This window comes from Ochotona princeps, chromosome 5 (genome assembly GCF_030435755.1).
Source record: "Ochotona princeps isolate mOchPri1 chromosome 5, mOchPri1.hap1, whole genome shotgun sequence".
Lineage (NCBI taxonomy): Eukaryota > Metazoa > Chordata > Mammalia > Lagomorpha > Ochotonidae > Ochotona > Ochotona princeps.
The window spans coordinates 86,571,466-86,587,614 of record NC_080836.1 but is presented as its reverse complement, the minus strand read 5'-3'; the positions used below and the strand labels follow the sequence as shown (position 1 = coordinate 86,587,614).

At 36.8% G+C, this 16,149-nt stretch overlaps 1 protein-coding gene across 6 annotated transcripts in view; it reads left to right on the top strand.

Annotated features, from left to right (window-relative positions):
* The first annotated feature begins 1,663 nt into the window (after nucleotides 1–1,663).
* Nucleotides 1,664–16,149, top strand: part of IKZF2 (IKAROS family zinc finger 2) — a 164,811-nt gene continuing 150,325 nt past the window's right edge. For 5 of the 6 annotated variants that reach the window (XM_058664961.1, XM_004576866.2, XM_058664959.1 and 2 more), the window contains exon 1: nucleotides 15,687–16,025. In XM_058664961.1, the coding sequence (XP_058520944.1) occupies nucleotides 15,702–16,025 (324 nt within the window). In that variant the 5' untranslated portion in view covers nucleotides 15,687–15,701. Of the gene's footprint in view, nucleotides 1,900–15,686; nucleotides 16,026–16,149 lie in introns of those variants that run through there. The other variant, XM_058664964.1, reaches the window with a different exon arrangement.

Below are 16,149 nucleotides of genomic sequence, written 5' to 3'. Positions count from 1 at the left end.
TTATAAGTCATGTAACTTTATTCTATCCCGTGGTATTTGACAAAACAGATGCACAGGGGCTCCATGTCTGACCACAGAAACTTGTCTCATGATTTATTGCATCCCTTGTTGATTAAGTATGTATAGATGCACGAGAAGAGAACTAAAATCCCCCAAAGAGAAGACTGAGCAACACTTTAGAAAGGTCCTGAAAATGCCTAAATGTTCTGAACCATGTATTGAGCCTTGCATGGTTTTGTAAGCCATTTGACATTTGGCCAATACCTTCCCCACCCCTTCATAAAAAGATCACCTGTAGTTTCTTTCTCATTCCTGGCTTATGTTCAGGTTCATATTTCTGAGTATTTATTTCCAGAATAAATGACACTGGCTGCTGATGCCCTCTAAGGCCATGTGTCCTATTGCAGCCATGGGGAATCCAAGTACAGGGCCCTCACTGTTCTGTGGCAGACTAGGCCTCCACCAACAGTGCCAGCATCCCGTGTGGGCGCTGATCAAGACCTGACTGCTCCAGTTCAGTTCTGGCTCCCGGCTTATGCCATGGCAAGCAGCTGAGAGTTGGCCAATTTTTTGAGCACTGGACTGATGTGAGAGAGTGCCATGGAAGAAGTCAGGGTCCTGGCTTTGGATCAGCTCAGCTTTGGTAATTATGGGCCTCTCTCTCTCTTTGTCTTTCCTTCTCTGTGACTGTGTCTTTCAAATAATAAAGTATAACTTACTAAAATGAAATGAAACCACTTAAGTAAAACAATAAGATTGAACAAAATATTGTAGCGATGCTGAAAAATGTAATAATTATTAGATATTCATGTAAAAAAAAGATTTTGGGAAGTCAGAGACTGTGCCTGTATTACCTTATTTCACACATGATACCTAGCACAGTGCAAGTACTCAACAAATATTTCTATGAGTTGCTTGGCTATTGCAGCCAAAGTTAATAATTTTGACAAATATTGATGTAGTTGAACACGCCACAAAGCCCATCCCTGGTTCTCATCCTCTTTAGCAGCCTTGGCTCACTATCCAAATGATTATGTTCAGAGGTCCCTCACAGTGACATTTCATTACAGTACTAACAGTATTCAAGTGGATGAGTGATTGTGGTGCCTGTTCATAAACTCATTTCAAGTAAAAGGCTTCAAGATCCTTCTAGCTGTTATTCAAATCCATATCATTATTTACTGTAGAACATAAAACACCAAGTCTCACAAATTTCTCCCTTACTGAACTACCACCATCTGAACCATGTGATAAGGCACTGAGGTCCAACAAAGCTAGTCACCTCAGAATTTGTTTCCTCAAGTTTTTCTATTTTTTCCCCTCTGCTTCATGGTTAACAGAATTGACTGGCATTCATGTGGACTTCAAGGGAATCACAGGTAATAGGTTTGGTGTTTTCAAAGGAGCGGGTGGGTCATAGTGTGTGCAGATCATTCAGATGTCTTTATGAATCTGTTTTGAAATAAACATTTTGTTGCTGCTAACATTTCCTAACTTCTTATATTTTCCAAAAAAGTAAGCCAGTGGTTGCCATGGAGATGATTATGATGTCACAGAGGATGATGACTTCTTACAATCTATTAGCAGCAAGAGCAGATGTGCTTGCAAGAAACAAAGATTTTGTTTCCATACAAATGTTCAAACTGAAACACAAAGAAAGCAAAAAAAAAAAAAAAAAAAAAAACCCAGAGCACATAATGCAAAGAAAAAGAACTGTTTCTAAATAGAATGTTTAACAAAGTTTTCCATAAAGCCTCAGCTGCTCCTCGAAGCAAAACCAGCTTGAACATGGGGAACAGACACAAAATTACAGTATTCATAAAATTAGTATTCAGCCTGCAGAACCTCTCCTTTCAAAGGCTTCATGCATACTTTATGCGTGCACAATTATAGAAGCAGGTAATGAGAGAAATTCTGATTTTCCTTCTCTTGTTATTATTGTACTTGGCTAGATAAGTCCTGATAAAATTTTTCTGTTAAAAATAAATCTAAGCAATAATTAATTCTATTGAAAATGTGTTTGGGCTCTTTTTATAAGATAGGTATTGATGATTTCTCTAAAACACATGTTACTCTATCCATGGAGATAGTTAGTGAGTGATATATCAACTTTTAGTAAAGAATCAAGTTCAGTGATATTAATTTACAAGATTTTTTTGCAGTTTTATTATTTTATATTACAATTAACATCTCTTCAATTACTAGAAAGTTTTCAAAGGATATTTAAAGTTTATGGCCATGTCCTCTGAAGTATATAGATATGATAAACTATAAATCAAATAAATTAGCTGTGTCAAAATATATTACAATGTTTTCATTACAACTACTTTGAATTTAATCCTATATACATTGAATATTGATACTCTCCTAAATCTTCAGTTCTTAAGTACATCTCATAGTAATCTCAAATATCTCTCAGAACCAGAGTTCAATAAAAATTAATCAATTATAATAAAGTTATCACTTCCTGTAATTAAAAAAACCCTTCATCCAACCTGCAACATGAATTTGCAATTAAAAGTGTAATGTTCTCATATGTCATATAATTAATTGTGATATATGAACTGACTGAATGGAGATAAGTAAATTATTTTGTCAATTCTTGATATCTCTAAAGAAACCTTTGGTAGAATAATCTTACATGAGAGCAAAGACTAAGACTAAAACACATTTGATTAGAATTTTCACTACTATGAAGTACAGATACATTTAATTTTACTTTCAATTTAATGTTCAACTTAAATTTTTTAGGAAATGAAAAACATTGCAAGAATTAATAAGAAGGAAAATTAGTAAAAATAGTCAAAGGATAAAAAATAAAATTCCGCTATGTCTTCTGTCTTGAATCAAAAGAACTTGAGAATAAGTTAACAGGTGTTTCTGAAAGCCAGACTTTAAGCCTAGTTTTAATTCTGTGCTCATACTGAAGTCATATACTATTTTAAGATATAAGCTCATTTTCTTAAAAGCACATCATATGAATATGGTATGCTAAATGGGCACTGATGTTAGAAGTTTTTGTCGAGATCTGTGACTATCATAGTGTCACTTCTGATTAGGAGAGCTAAATATATTTAACAGATGGGATTTTTACAAACACTGCAAAGATTTAGGAGAAATCCAAGGGATGTTTGTTTAAAAACTGTAGAACACAATAATAAGTTGCTCAAGTCAACCAAATGCACAGTTTAAATAAAAAAACACAGGTATTTGAATATATAAAAGCAGAGAGGAAACTGTTACAAGCATTTTTCTGAATGAAGTCAAACATGAATTAAACAGGACTGCAGAATTTTCTAAGGTGTGTTTAAGAAGTTTTCCATCTCTAGAATAATCCTTATCAATAAATACTGTATAAAACACGTATAAACAAAGGTCTATACTATGAAGAACATCTTTTAGAAACGATGGCTTAGTCTTTCTAAAATGTATTCTTTCTTTTATTAATTACGTTGCATTGTGTGACACAGTATTCTAATATAGTAGATACAGTTGCATCAAAATATACTTTCTATTGTGAGATAACTGATAATTTATTGACATGGAAAGTAGATTTATAAGTTAACTGAAATGGAATTACAAAGCATGCATTTGCAATGAATGGTACAACATGTTTCAAGGGCAGAAACAAATGTGCTACAGTGATTTAACAGAACTGAAGCTTCATTAAATGTGATCGTTGTTGTCTTTTCATGTACAAAGTCTATAAACTGAGGCCTTTATGTTTTTGAACTGATTCACTGTAAAATGATTAAGCCATCATTTTCCATTTTTAAGACCCTCAACAAAAACATTTAAATCAAAAGTAGACAGCTTTGGGGAAAATAGCTTAGTTGGCAAGTTGTCTAAACTTTGCTCTCTCAACGTGGTCACAGTTTTATTGCACTCTTGTTATGGTTTTTCTGGACATTAATGCAACTGCTTCAATTTGTAGTTGGCTAAGGTCTGTACAGAAAATCCTGAATCTGACATACACTGTCTGGAGGATTTGTAAGAACAAGCTTGAGAAACAGGTATTTTCATCCAGGTGCAGGAGAATATTGTTTGTTTGTTTGCTTGTTTTTCTTTTTAACTGACATCAGATATTGAAGGAAAGGTTTAAAAATTTGGGAAAAAAAATCAACAGAAAAATAAATTTTAATGAAATAGTTGCACTTATCATTACAACAATTAGCTCTATCAATCACACTAATTTAAGAAATCTCTTTTAAAACTCCTTTCACAATATTTGTTTGCTTAAGAAAAGAAATGTGGATATAATCCTGACCACCCATCAGGTGTGGTCCTCAACCTTAGTTTGATCAGTGACAACGGTTAACTGATTAATATCTGTTTTTTTACAAGATATTATGAAGTAAATGCCATCTGCTTTCAACTGTTATGGAAACTGAGAGGTTAAAAACTTGTCTAACTTACAGGTAACTAATGGATAACACAATAAGTAGAGCCGGGATTTGACCCTAAACCCCCAGATTTACATATGTATGTATGTATGTGTGGTGCTCTGTATGCTAAAGTGAGAGTCCTCCTTTGCCTACTGTTTTATACATTTAAAACTTGATTTTTTTTTTAGATCACTGATTTGAGGCTACTGTTTTGAAGTTGATTTATTTATCTATGAAAACTTCCCCAAACAGTAATATAAAGGGCTCCTTCATATCCCTCATTTCATTTCCCCTATTAGTTCCCATACTCATCTTTGTCACAACTAATGAACCACACCTTCTACTTTCTTTTTAGCCAAACACAACTCAGTCTTAAAAAGAACTCCTTCGTGTTTTCTAATTTTCAAATTAAATTACTATAAGTCATTTAATATACAGCATTAGTTTGAACTGAAATTTCATTAGAAATTGATGCTCTCAACTTTTTTTTTCTTTTTTCATGGTACGGTTGCATAAGCACAAGAATCTAACAATAGCAGTAATAATAAAAACTGAGACACGTTTGATTAAATTTGGCCTTTTCAAAAGCCATTCCTTTCTTCGATAATGTCAGAACCATTAACCATTAGGTTCACTTCCCAGAGTAAAAATCAGGATGAAGTTGATCTCTTGATCCTACCATCCTAGAACAGTAATGCCATGTGTTTCTCTCACTGAAGGCAGAGTTAAAGATAGAGAATGAAACACCATGTGGATGACTACTCTAGAAGTCTGGCACTACTAGCTGACTAATGTTGAGACATCTTTGGATGTTGGACAGTTAAACTACATTTGCATTCTATACTTCTACCTCTCCTCCACATCTGACACGTCTATCGCTCGCTAGCATTATTCCTAGTGTCACACAGGAGGAAACCAGCACAAACCCCATGATGCCATCCAGTCAGAGCAAAATAGCTAGTTAGTGGCTGAGTCAAATTAAACTTCTTCTGCTTTCTAGAATTGGGTTTATGAAGAAATCAAACATGGTCAATCTATCCTATCCTCTTCTCATTCATCCTTGAGCTTACTGCCCATCTGAAAGTGATCTTTCTTTTCCATTTTATTGTACTTTCCCTACACACTTACATATAAGTGTAAATAAATAGTATTTAATATTATTTTCTGCTTTAATAATTAACAATTAACCTGAGAATTTCTGTACATTTGATTTCACAAAAATTAGAGAGATCCATGTATTAGGTTACATGTATTATATGTGTGTATTGATACATGTTGTAGCATATAGCTGTTATGTAGAAACAACAAAGTAAAACAACTAAATTGTTCATCCATTATCTTGGCTATACACACAACTTCTTTGATCACAAAATCCACATGGATAATATACATTTTAGAGGGCTACCTATCAATAGCTGTATCTCTGAAATTAAAATTTTCTTTTAATTAATTTTTATTATTTTAATATACTTCATATGTTTGTTTCATTTTTAGATGCCGGTTCTAACTCATAAAATACACAGCCTTTTAGTGAGTTTTAATTAGGCATTTTAGAAACACCATTCTAAGGGATACTGTCTAAACTACAAAACCTTGGCATTCCTGACTAGGTGAATTCCGCTTACATCTTTTTCAGGCAATGTGAAATGTAACTAAATAGGACTATATTCAACATGTGAATTTCTTGGGTACAGAAACAGTTTATGACCAATGGTTTTAGGCAATGGGGCTTGTTTCTTAAGATACAATTCTGAAAACTTGAATATACAGCTTTAAATAAATGATTCTTATTTTGAATCAATTCTATAAGCTTACCACTTTCAGAATTTCTATGAACAGTACTCTTTTTAAGTCTTAATGAATACTGATAAGAAAAAATAATTACCCATTTTTTTTTAAGATTTATTCATTTTTATTACAGCCAGATATACAGAGAGGAGGAGAGACAGAGAGGAAGATCTTCTGTCCGATGATTCACTCCCCAAGTGAGCCGCAACGGGCCGGTGCTGCGCTGATCCGAAGCCGGGAACCTGGAACCTCTTCCGGGTCTCCCACGCGGGTGCAGTGTCCCAAGGCATTGGGCCGTCCTCAACTGCTTTCCCAGGCCACAAGCAGGGAGCTGGGTGGGAAGTGGAGCTGCTGGGATTAGAACCGGCGCCCATATGGGATCCCGGGGCTTTCAAGGCGAGGACTTTAGCCGCTAGGCCATGCTGCCGGGCCCATAATTACCCATTTTAACGCATTTGTTTGTCAGGGAAACTGAAAAATGTCCACAAACCTAAGAAATGGTTTAACATATATTTTCATATATCACACCAATAAGGTTTGTGCCTTTTTTTTTATAGTGTATTAGTTGCAGACTTAAATACAAATGACTTCATTGATTTAAAGATCAATAGAGCATGTTGTTTCAAGAGGCATTTCTGTGTTTAGTGGGAGAGAATCCTTTTTTTTTTTTCCATCTTTTTTTAAATTGTGTTCAATGATCTTCAATTCCAAATGGTTACATATTGTACCGGTCTTGAGTTGACATTTTAACTTGCAGCCACAACTAGCTGCATTAGATTATTTTGGGTTTTAGGAAGGGTGGTAATTTTTTACTTGCATTTTGGCATTGTTATCTGACTTAAGTTCTTAATTAGATTATTTTTTCATTATCTCTTAGTGTACAGTGTTTGGCAAAAATGAGTTACTTCTATGGATATACTAAAGTCTTTGTATGAACTGGAGGGCTTAGGCTACCTTTTTTTCATCCTGATCTTGAAGGAAGTAGTTGAGTTGAGTTGGTAGAGAAAAAACTAGAATCTGTTCAAGTTTAGGATAAGGAACACTCAAAACATAAACAGAAGGGAAAGCAAATGTATGGGTACCATCATTCCATATAGGAGACATTGTATGGCAATGACCTAAAGGGACTTGTATTCTGCTAAGGTTTATAACCATCTCTTATGTGAATATTTCACTTTATGGTACAATAACTGCTTTAATCACTGCCCACACTGTAAAGAAATAAACAATAATAGTTATATTCAACATTTAAAGACGTGGCTATCTTCTGGGCTTCAGACTGACTGGATGAGAAAACTGACATATAGATTGGAATGGAAGATGAGGGCATTTCAGCTAAAGGCAATTCCACCCCACTGCGCCCTCCATCGCAACACTAATTAGCACCTCCTCTCATCTACTCAGTGTCTTCTCTGTCCTTTCAAATCCTGTTGCTATGTCCTCGGGGATAATTCTCTCAAAAAAATAATAAATAAATAGACATAGCCACTCTACCTCCTCCTACTTAAAAACAAACAAAACAAAACAAAACAAAACAAAACAAAAAACATTTTCCTAAATGAAAGACTCTTCTGTAAGGACATGACTTTCTTCTAAGCTGTACTGCACATACAATATGACATAGAAACCAGGACATTTTAAAGACTAAAAGGGGGCACTATTAATAATTATGTCAGGATCACAGGTATAAATTAGGACTGTTCTTGGCAGACCAGCCTACAGGAGGTCATCCTACCTACTGTCCTCATAAATGCAGACTATTCATTTTCCTATGGTTCACCTTGCTCAGGGTTAGAATAAGGGGTCAGTCTCTTCTATACAATTTAAAGATACTTCAGAGCATTTACCCATTTCCTCTAATACTCATTTTTTTTCCTGCTACCTCCTCAGCCTCTCAGGGATCCTTTCTTCATAAACATCATCATTTAGTTTGATATTTCCATTTTTGCCTTAAGAAATATATCACCTATTACCCTATCAGTTTACAGGTAATTCACATGGTACAAGACATGAATCCTTAAAATCCAGCTCTGGATCTTGGCACTTTGCTCTGCATTACAAATATTGAATTCTGCTTATAATCTCTCTCTCTTTCTCGTTCCCTCTCTCTCTTCCTCCACCCTCCCCCACTCACACACATAAGTATACCTCTAAACACAAATTTTTCAATCTCATTAGGACCCGAAAATCTATAATCCTTCTACCTGTTCATGCCTGCCAATACTGCTACTATCCTTTATGTAGCTTACCCAGTGGTCCAATGCTCCTATATATATATATATATTTTTTTTTTTAAACTAAATTTAACTTCTTTGATTACATGTCTTCTACTCCCAATTTGGCACAGTTTTCACACTGGATTAATTCTGTGAATCGTTCTTTTCAAGATCTAGCTCAGCTGTAGACTCAGCTGTAGTTATAGCATTTTGTGGTCATTATCCTCAACTGGGCCATTTACTCTCTTTGTCAGTGTTTCTATATCTCTCATATTTTTCTTAGCAACTACTTCAAACTATTTATCCATTCTTAAACCTTCTTCCATTCACCCTTAGTAAACAGCACTGACACTTTTTTCAAACTTTTCCACAACATTGAATTAAGTCTAAAAACATTTACCTGTATTTGTACCCAGCCTCCATCAGGGCTCTTAAGGACAAAGGGTATATCTTCAGCTATCTAAAGTCAACATGTCACTGTACAATGCAAATGTTTTGTTTCCGGTCCACTTAAGGACGTCACCAATACTCTATCTTCAATCTTCTAGAACTAGCCATTTTACAACAGCATTTGAAAGATGTTGCAATCTTTAAAAACAAAACAAACAAAAAAAAATTTCCCTCCATGTCACAGCTCTTGTATCTTCTCATTTCTATTTTTTGTTTTACAGCTAACCTTTCTATTGTCTATATCCCCAGCTTGTATTCACACCCTCACTTCTTATTCTCTCCACAACTCTATCTGCCTTCTGCTGTCAAAATTTTGGGTAGCATTTATTATCGTTAAATCTCTCCTTTCTCACTTCCTGGTCTTTTCTCTTAGAACCCAAAGGGGATCCTTTTGGCAGCCTAACTCAACAATATAGATGTAGTTTATGAATCTGTGCAAACTGAGGATGGCTTTGTGGATGTTGCATGATCCACTGGATTTCTAAAGCAGGCAAAAGAATGACATGTTTTTCTTGGGGGTCAGGAGAGAAATCTGGCCAGATGACAAAGGACATTGCCAAACAATATTACCTTAGTGAGTACCACCATCCAAAGTCTGGCCATCACCCTTGAAGGTTACAGAACAACTATTACACTGTTCCTAGAAATCACAACTATATATTCATAAACTTATAGGACATGGACATTCAAAAACCAGAAACACTATTTATTTATATAGAAAAATTTTGTAAATTATATTCTCTCTGCATAGGAAAAGCACATGGAAAGCGAAAATATCAGAGTTACTAATTTTGAGTTTAGAATGATCAAGGAATCTTGTGTATGATGGATTACATAATGGCATCAGGCTTTACAACTGAAGTACACCTCCACATGAGGAATGACCTCTGCACACAACATTTCCAAAGACTCGTGAGGGTGTATCTCTTTATCATCCATATTGTTTTGCAAAGATACATGATTTCTACTTTAAATATTTATCACTTTGATATATAGGATTCATTCTCCAACAGAAAAAAATGTGGAAATTCAACTATCTTTATGGAAAATGTTATGAGCATATTTGATATTACATTGACTTATGTGTTGGCTACTTCTCATTTTGGGGGACCTCTTCTAGATTAGGATCACGAATCCCAAATAATCTGTGGCCAAATTCTCTGAAAGCCACTGATGAGTTGTCTTCATAAATAATGTTTTTACCAAACTACAGCATTACTTCTTTTTTGCTGTTGTTCCAATTTTTTTTAAAAGGAAAGGAAAAAGCCTGATATCTGAGAGCAGCGATGCTATGTCCACACCTGTGCACACTGGGATACAAAAAGCTACATAAAATACTAGAGCTAGGTTTATTTACTCCAATATTTCTATTTTCATTGGCTTCACTTAGCAGACTCCATAAACTTATTCCAAACTTAGAACTGTCCTTCACTAAAAAAACCAAACCAAACCAAACCAAACAAACAAACAAATCATGTTTTCGGAGGAATGTACAACATCATTTAACAAGGTCATAGTCATAACTGACAATGTTCACCACAGTAAGCTTCTCTTTATTTGCTCACTTTGATCAGGTCTATAAAAGGGGGAGCATCTTCTGTGTTTCTGAGGTCAATGAATCAGGAATGAACCCCTTTGAGACAAAAAACACCAATATGCTTGGTAAATTAAAATTTATAGTCATATTCCAGTCTGTATCTCTTTGTCACCATGAACTGATACTCAATCCTTCATAGAAGAGTTATCTTTTCATTCACTCTTAGTGGTTGACTAAATATCATAAAGGTCATATTTCTCACATGGGTGGTTAACTATTGGGTAAGCAAGATGTCTCTGCTGATATTAACTTAAGAACAACTTAGATAACAGGTTTTGGGATTTAATATTACACAGTTACCCAAAAGTCTGCATTTGATTACAGCAATAAGCCTCTGATACCGGGTGATTAGCAGACAGGTTGGTAGGACGGTTATAAATATGGGCTTCTAGACTTAAAATATGTGTTTTACACTGTCCAGCTCTGTTACTCTGGGACCTAGTACAAGTTAATACAGTCTTCAAACTTCAATTTCTTCATGTAGATACTATTACTCCTATTAAAGTGAGTCATGGATGATAAACGAAATAAGGTGCATAATGTGCCTGCCACGGTGTCTGGCACGAACTAAACGCCTATAGGCATAATGACAATATGGCCTTTTCTGGTCCTGGTGACACTTCCGTAAATTACAAAATTCAAACAAATGTTATAGGTTCTGCATGTACATTCATTTCTAAATAATGTTTCACTTAAAACAGTGTCTTCTAATACAACAGCTTATAGAATATAATGTAAAGGACCTCTAGTGATGTTCCATTAAGCCAGACTTTCCCAGGTGTCTAGTACCTCACTGTGACGTCAAATTTCAAGTACCATTTTAAAGTTTGAACATATCTACCAGGGGAAAAGATATCTTATACATCGTGTCTTGAAACAGTTCAGAATGCCACACTAACTTCTATATTAAGGTAACCTTTTTCTAAACCACAGGCATGAGAATTGGAGGAGGTGACATTTGACTGCTACCTGCAAATGACCTTTCTTTGATTCAATTCCCTTTTCCATAGCATATAGCCCCCTTTTCAGAGTTTCCAAACGAGAAATGGCTACTCAGACATATTCTTGTTTGGCTCTTAATTTCCCAGGTTATTATCACTGTCTGAGGATTAAAAGGGGGTTGGAGCAATCCCTGTATTCTTTTCTCTTTCTGTCGGTAATACGTTCATTCCTCTGTTTCTTCACCCTATGAAGGATTATTTGAGCAAGTGATTATACTTTGCAGCGCTGTGAAAGAATTTTGGTTTACAGAGAATTGAAGCTTGTCACAAACACTGGGCATGTACTTCCATGAGCTTTTCACAGGATTAAAAAGACAGGATCATACTGCTGCTGGCACTGGTTTAATTACCAAATGTTTTCCTTGAGATGCAACCTGCCACCACTCTGCTTAAGAGTATGGATCCATCTAACAGAATCCAATCTTTGGTATTATGGATCTTTAAGCTTGTCTGCCTGCTCTTGCCTTCCAAGAAGCCAAATGATCACTTTTGGTTACCCCTTATCCCCAGAAAAGTAAGTTTGTTATTAGGCTCTTCCATTTCACTACTAAATACTCTAGTTTGTAGAGTATTTTTTTTAATCCTATACTAAGTCTAATCTCACTAATGTTTTCTGCTTTTTTGTTATCCTCTATCCGTAAGTATGTCTTTGCAAAACTGAATTACACCCTCTTATTTTTGGGAATCCTACTAAGTTCACTGTGTATTTTGTGTGTATTAAATTTTTAGGATTTCGTAGAATGTTCTTTTAGACTTGGTTCATGAGCATTACTACTTTGCCTAGCTCATACTTCATTTCTTTCTTCATCAAACTCCTTTTCAAAATGCACTTTAATACCATCCATGATGGATTTTAATGACATCTTGAAAAAACATGTTTTGTTTGGTTCAGAAACTTTTCTGGTCCTTTCTCTCTGGATCTAAATTTAACACTCTCAATTTATAATTCATTTTTGGGATAGAGATAGCTTATCTCCTGCTCTACATCAAAATGTGCTCTCTAAAGGAAATCTGATATTGTTCTATCAAAGTGTAAATTCAAATCACACATGGGTATCTGTATAAGAGACTTATCTCTAATTGCAAAGTGACACTCTCAGGAGTTGTTAAAAAGAAACTATTGTTCAAGGTGGATGGAATAAGAAGACCCTTTGCGTGCAGGCCTCCAATGCCAGCTGGACAGAACCCAGACTATCAATGTATTTGGAGAGGGAATGCTAGGAGCTATTAATATGCTCCGGTTATGAACTTCATTTGGTATCTTACAATGTTTTCTTTGAAACTATGGTTCCATTTCTGGCTTCCTTGTTTCTTCATAGTGCCAGTCTAGGTTGACAGGTGAAAGTGAGACCATTGTTCCATTTTTGTTTAAAAAGAGAACATTACTTCAAAGAACAGAACAATACCTGACACAAAAGATCGGTTTTAAAACATTGCGCCTATGTGTGTGGCTATGTTAACCTTTTTCAGGTATTCAAGCTATTTGTGGACACCTACTCTGGGTAATGACATTCCATATCTAGAGTTATCTAATTAAAAAATGCAGTTTCCAAACATTTCTTCTCTGATTTTAGGAAAGAATTGAAATTTTACAAATTGTCCTTACTACTCCATACTAAAAGCAAAATCAAACTTTAAAACATGGAGTTAATTCCTTGAACAAATAAAAATGAGATTTTATCAGAATTCTTTGAGAGGGTACTTAGGGCTTTTATATCTAAAACAGATCAAACAAGTCGTCCAAAGAAAACAAAACCAATACTCAAACTTTCAGCTCTACTGCCTTGTAGCGTTCTTTCATTATGGCACTTAGTAACTCCAAAACTAAACTTGCTGTGTTTCATGATGATGCACCCTGCTGCATGGACTGTCAATACTATGAAAGAGTTTGTAATTGAAACACTATCATAAACTGGTTTTTATTCACATTTAAAATTTACACACAATTTTAACCACTTCCATTGTTTTCAACTGTTCAGCTTCCACAAGCTAGGTGTGTTTGTAATGTCTTCAATATTCAGTCATTTATTCAAGGAATGTCTTTATGAGTGCAAATTTATCCCAAGCACTGTGCTGGTTCTGAGCAAACAATGATTAATAACACAGACACAATCCCTGTCCCTAAGACAGTACACCAGTTGGAAACAGATTTTACTTTAAAACTCAGTAAGTAAGCAAAGCATTGAACAACTTTATCAAAAAGGAAAAATGCAAGGCAGTGTGATACGAGTTGGTGCTAGAAAGAAGGTACTGCCCATAGGACAGGAGAGAAAGCCTGAGTGACACGTAGGCAGTATTTAAAAAACTGAGAACGTGGAGAATATTTTTTTCTCATGGTGCCACTTCTACACAAAGTAAATAATTAATTTTCCAATGGGGCCCAGTGCTAAAGGATATAGGACTTCATCTCCCTGGTGGTCTATTTTCATGTATGTAATATACACTCTAAAACAATCTATACAGTGTAGTTATGGCAAAGGACAGAAATAGTGTCTCCCTTAACCACTCTCAAAATATTATCAAGACAAATTCTGAACAAATTAAATTATTACAGTTTGTGGAAGGGTTCCTTCCCACATGTATATTTCATTTGGAGTCTTACTGCCAGGACTGACTGTAATACTTAAGAGACATGAAATAGTACCTTTCATCTCAGCATGAAACCCAATCTTGACTTCCCTGTTTGAGTTGGACATGCCAAAAAGAAAGGGCCAAAGGAAGTGAAAAAGAGGGAGCTGTTGACTAAGATGGTCTAGTTCTCACAGGTGGCTATGAGATCTTAGCTCGTCTCCAACTGAATCCAAGCTCCGTGTCCTCATCTCCCAGTGGAGGCAGGGGGACAGTGTGAACTCTCTGAGGGTACAGCCACTAGAGGGAGGAAGTGTCCCTCTAGCGTCTAGTGAGCCAATGGAAGGGTAGCCTCAAAGGGAGCTAAATTAAGCTCAAATCAACCAGGGGCAAAGGCCTGTTATCAACTGCGTGCCCAGGGCAGCTTTGGGGAATTTAAGGCTGAATCCTTAGGATTTCACAAGGGATCCTCTTTCACTGCAGAATTAAGTTGCTTAAGTGACCAAGATAGTTCATCTCTCTTCTTTTATCTTTTTTCTAAGGACCTCCACAACTTTGCAGATAAGCACTTCGCCTTAGTTTTAGGAGGGATTTGCAGCAACTTTGGAGCATTTGCATATTATGAATACCATTCCCACTTGCAGTTTGTTTGGGATAAGCAGAAAGCTGCCTCAACCATCTCCCCGAAAGAGACCTTAGAAGAACTAGTTGGCATTTAGGTCACTGAGAGCTGGGATTAAAACATCTGCTTGACCAACATACCACTCACAGGAACCGTTTTTCTTCAAATCATCAGAAAGTTGTTTCAAGTAGGAGCTCCAATGATTTAGCTTCGATGAAAATAAGTTAATCTGTTTGCTGTCTGGTATGAACAATCACAGTCTGTAATTAAGAAGAGGAATCTACTGGTGAACTTCTTCAATAAATCACATCGTACAAAATACACATGTAAACGTCACTAGTTCTGATTTAAATATAGTATTATGCAAGTGATATGGCATTATTTAGTACGTATCACTGTGAATGAATTCATTTCCCAAATCAAAAATGAAAATGTGCAAAATTTCCCAGGCATAGGGAGTGGCGCTTAAGATACAATTTATGATTTTATTTTCAATGCTTCATTTCTCTTTCCTCAGAAGGGAAAAAGAAAGAAAAAAAAAACCTTCAGCAACTATTTCTGGGATTCTTGAAAGGAGTAGGAGGAGTACGCTGCCTGTTTCCACTTTTTAGCATTGATTTTCCTCACAATCTGTGATATGGCTTCTCAGAAATGCTGTTTGGCAATCCTGATAATTTCATGTGTTTTCAAACTTAAGCCACCCAGACTACACAGTTCAGTATTTTCAGCTCCTTTCATTTTCCTGTTCTCTTTAATTATAGAAGTCTCTATTCCCTCTTTTTTTTTCAAATGTGGTCAAGAAAGATACTAAATGCTACTATTTGTAGGAGGAATATGCGTTTGTTTTTCTCACGACCGTGTAAAGTTCTTCCCCAGGAAAGCAGCTGTGGGTGAGGATGCTGGCTGGCAGGGCTGCAAAGGGACACAACTTTCTGGACCCTCATCCTTCCCGCTTACTGGGGTGGATGTGGCGTGTGCCTGGCTGGGGGCAGGAGGGGGGGGGTGAAGCAAGTAAACACTCTAATTTTAAACTTGCACTGTAAAGCACTTTCAAAATAGTACTAGCGGAGCTTCATGTCAGACCCGACTTTCCCTCTCTGCCCATTCCCGAGGGCCGTCGTGCTGGGCTGCGTGCGTCCTGCCCGGCCTACCGGGTGCCGTTTTCTGAGAGGGAACGGCGGAGTTCAAGGCGAAGCCCCGGTGGGTGGGTGGGTCCGCGCGCTCTGCCACACTCGGGCCAGGACGCCGAGCCGCGAGCTCCGCGCCGGGCGTCGGGATCGCCGCCCCGCTGCCTGCGCGCAGCCTCACCACAAACCCCAGTTTGAAAGAAAACTTCCACGCGGCCGAAATGAACCTCCCCTCACCGTTCCAATCCTTCCTCCCGGGCCGGCAGCAAACGTGAGATTTATTAGGACAGCGGTGGGTGGCGGTGGCGGTGGTGGAGGCGGTGGTTGGGGCGGGGGGTGCGGAGGACCAAGGGGCGTGGGTGTGTGTGGGGGGGTTCACCGCGGCACCCCGACCC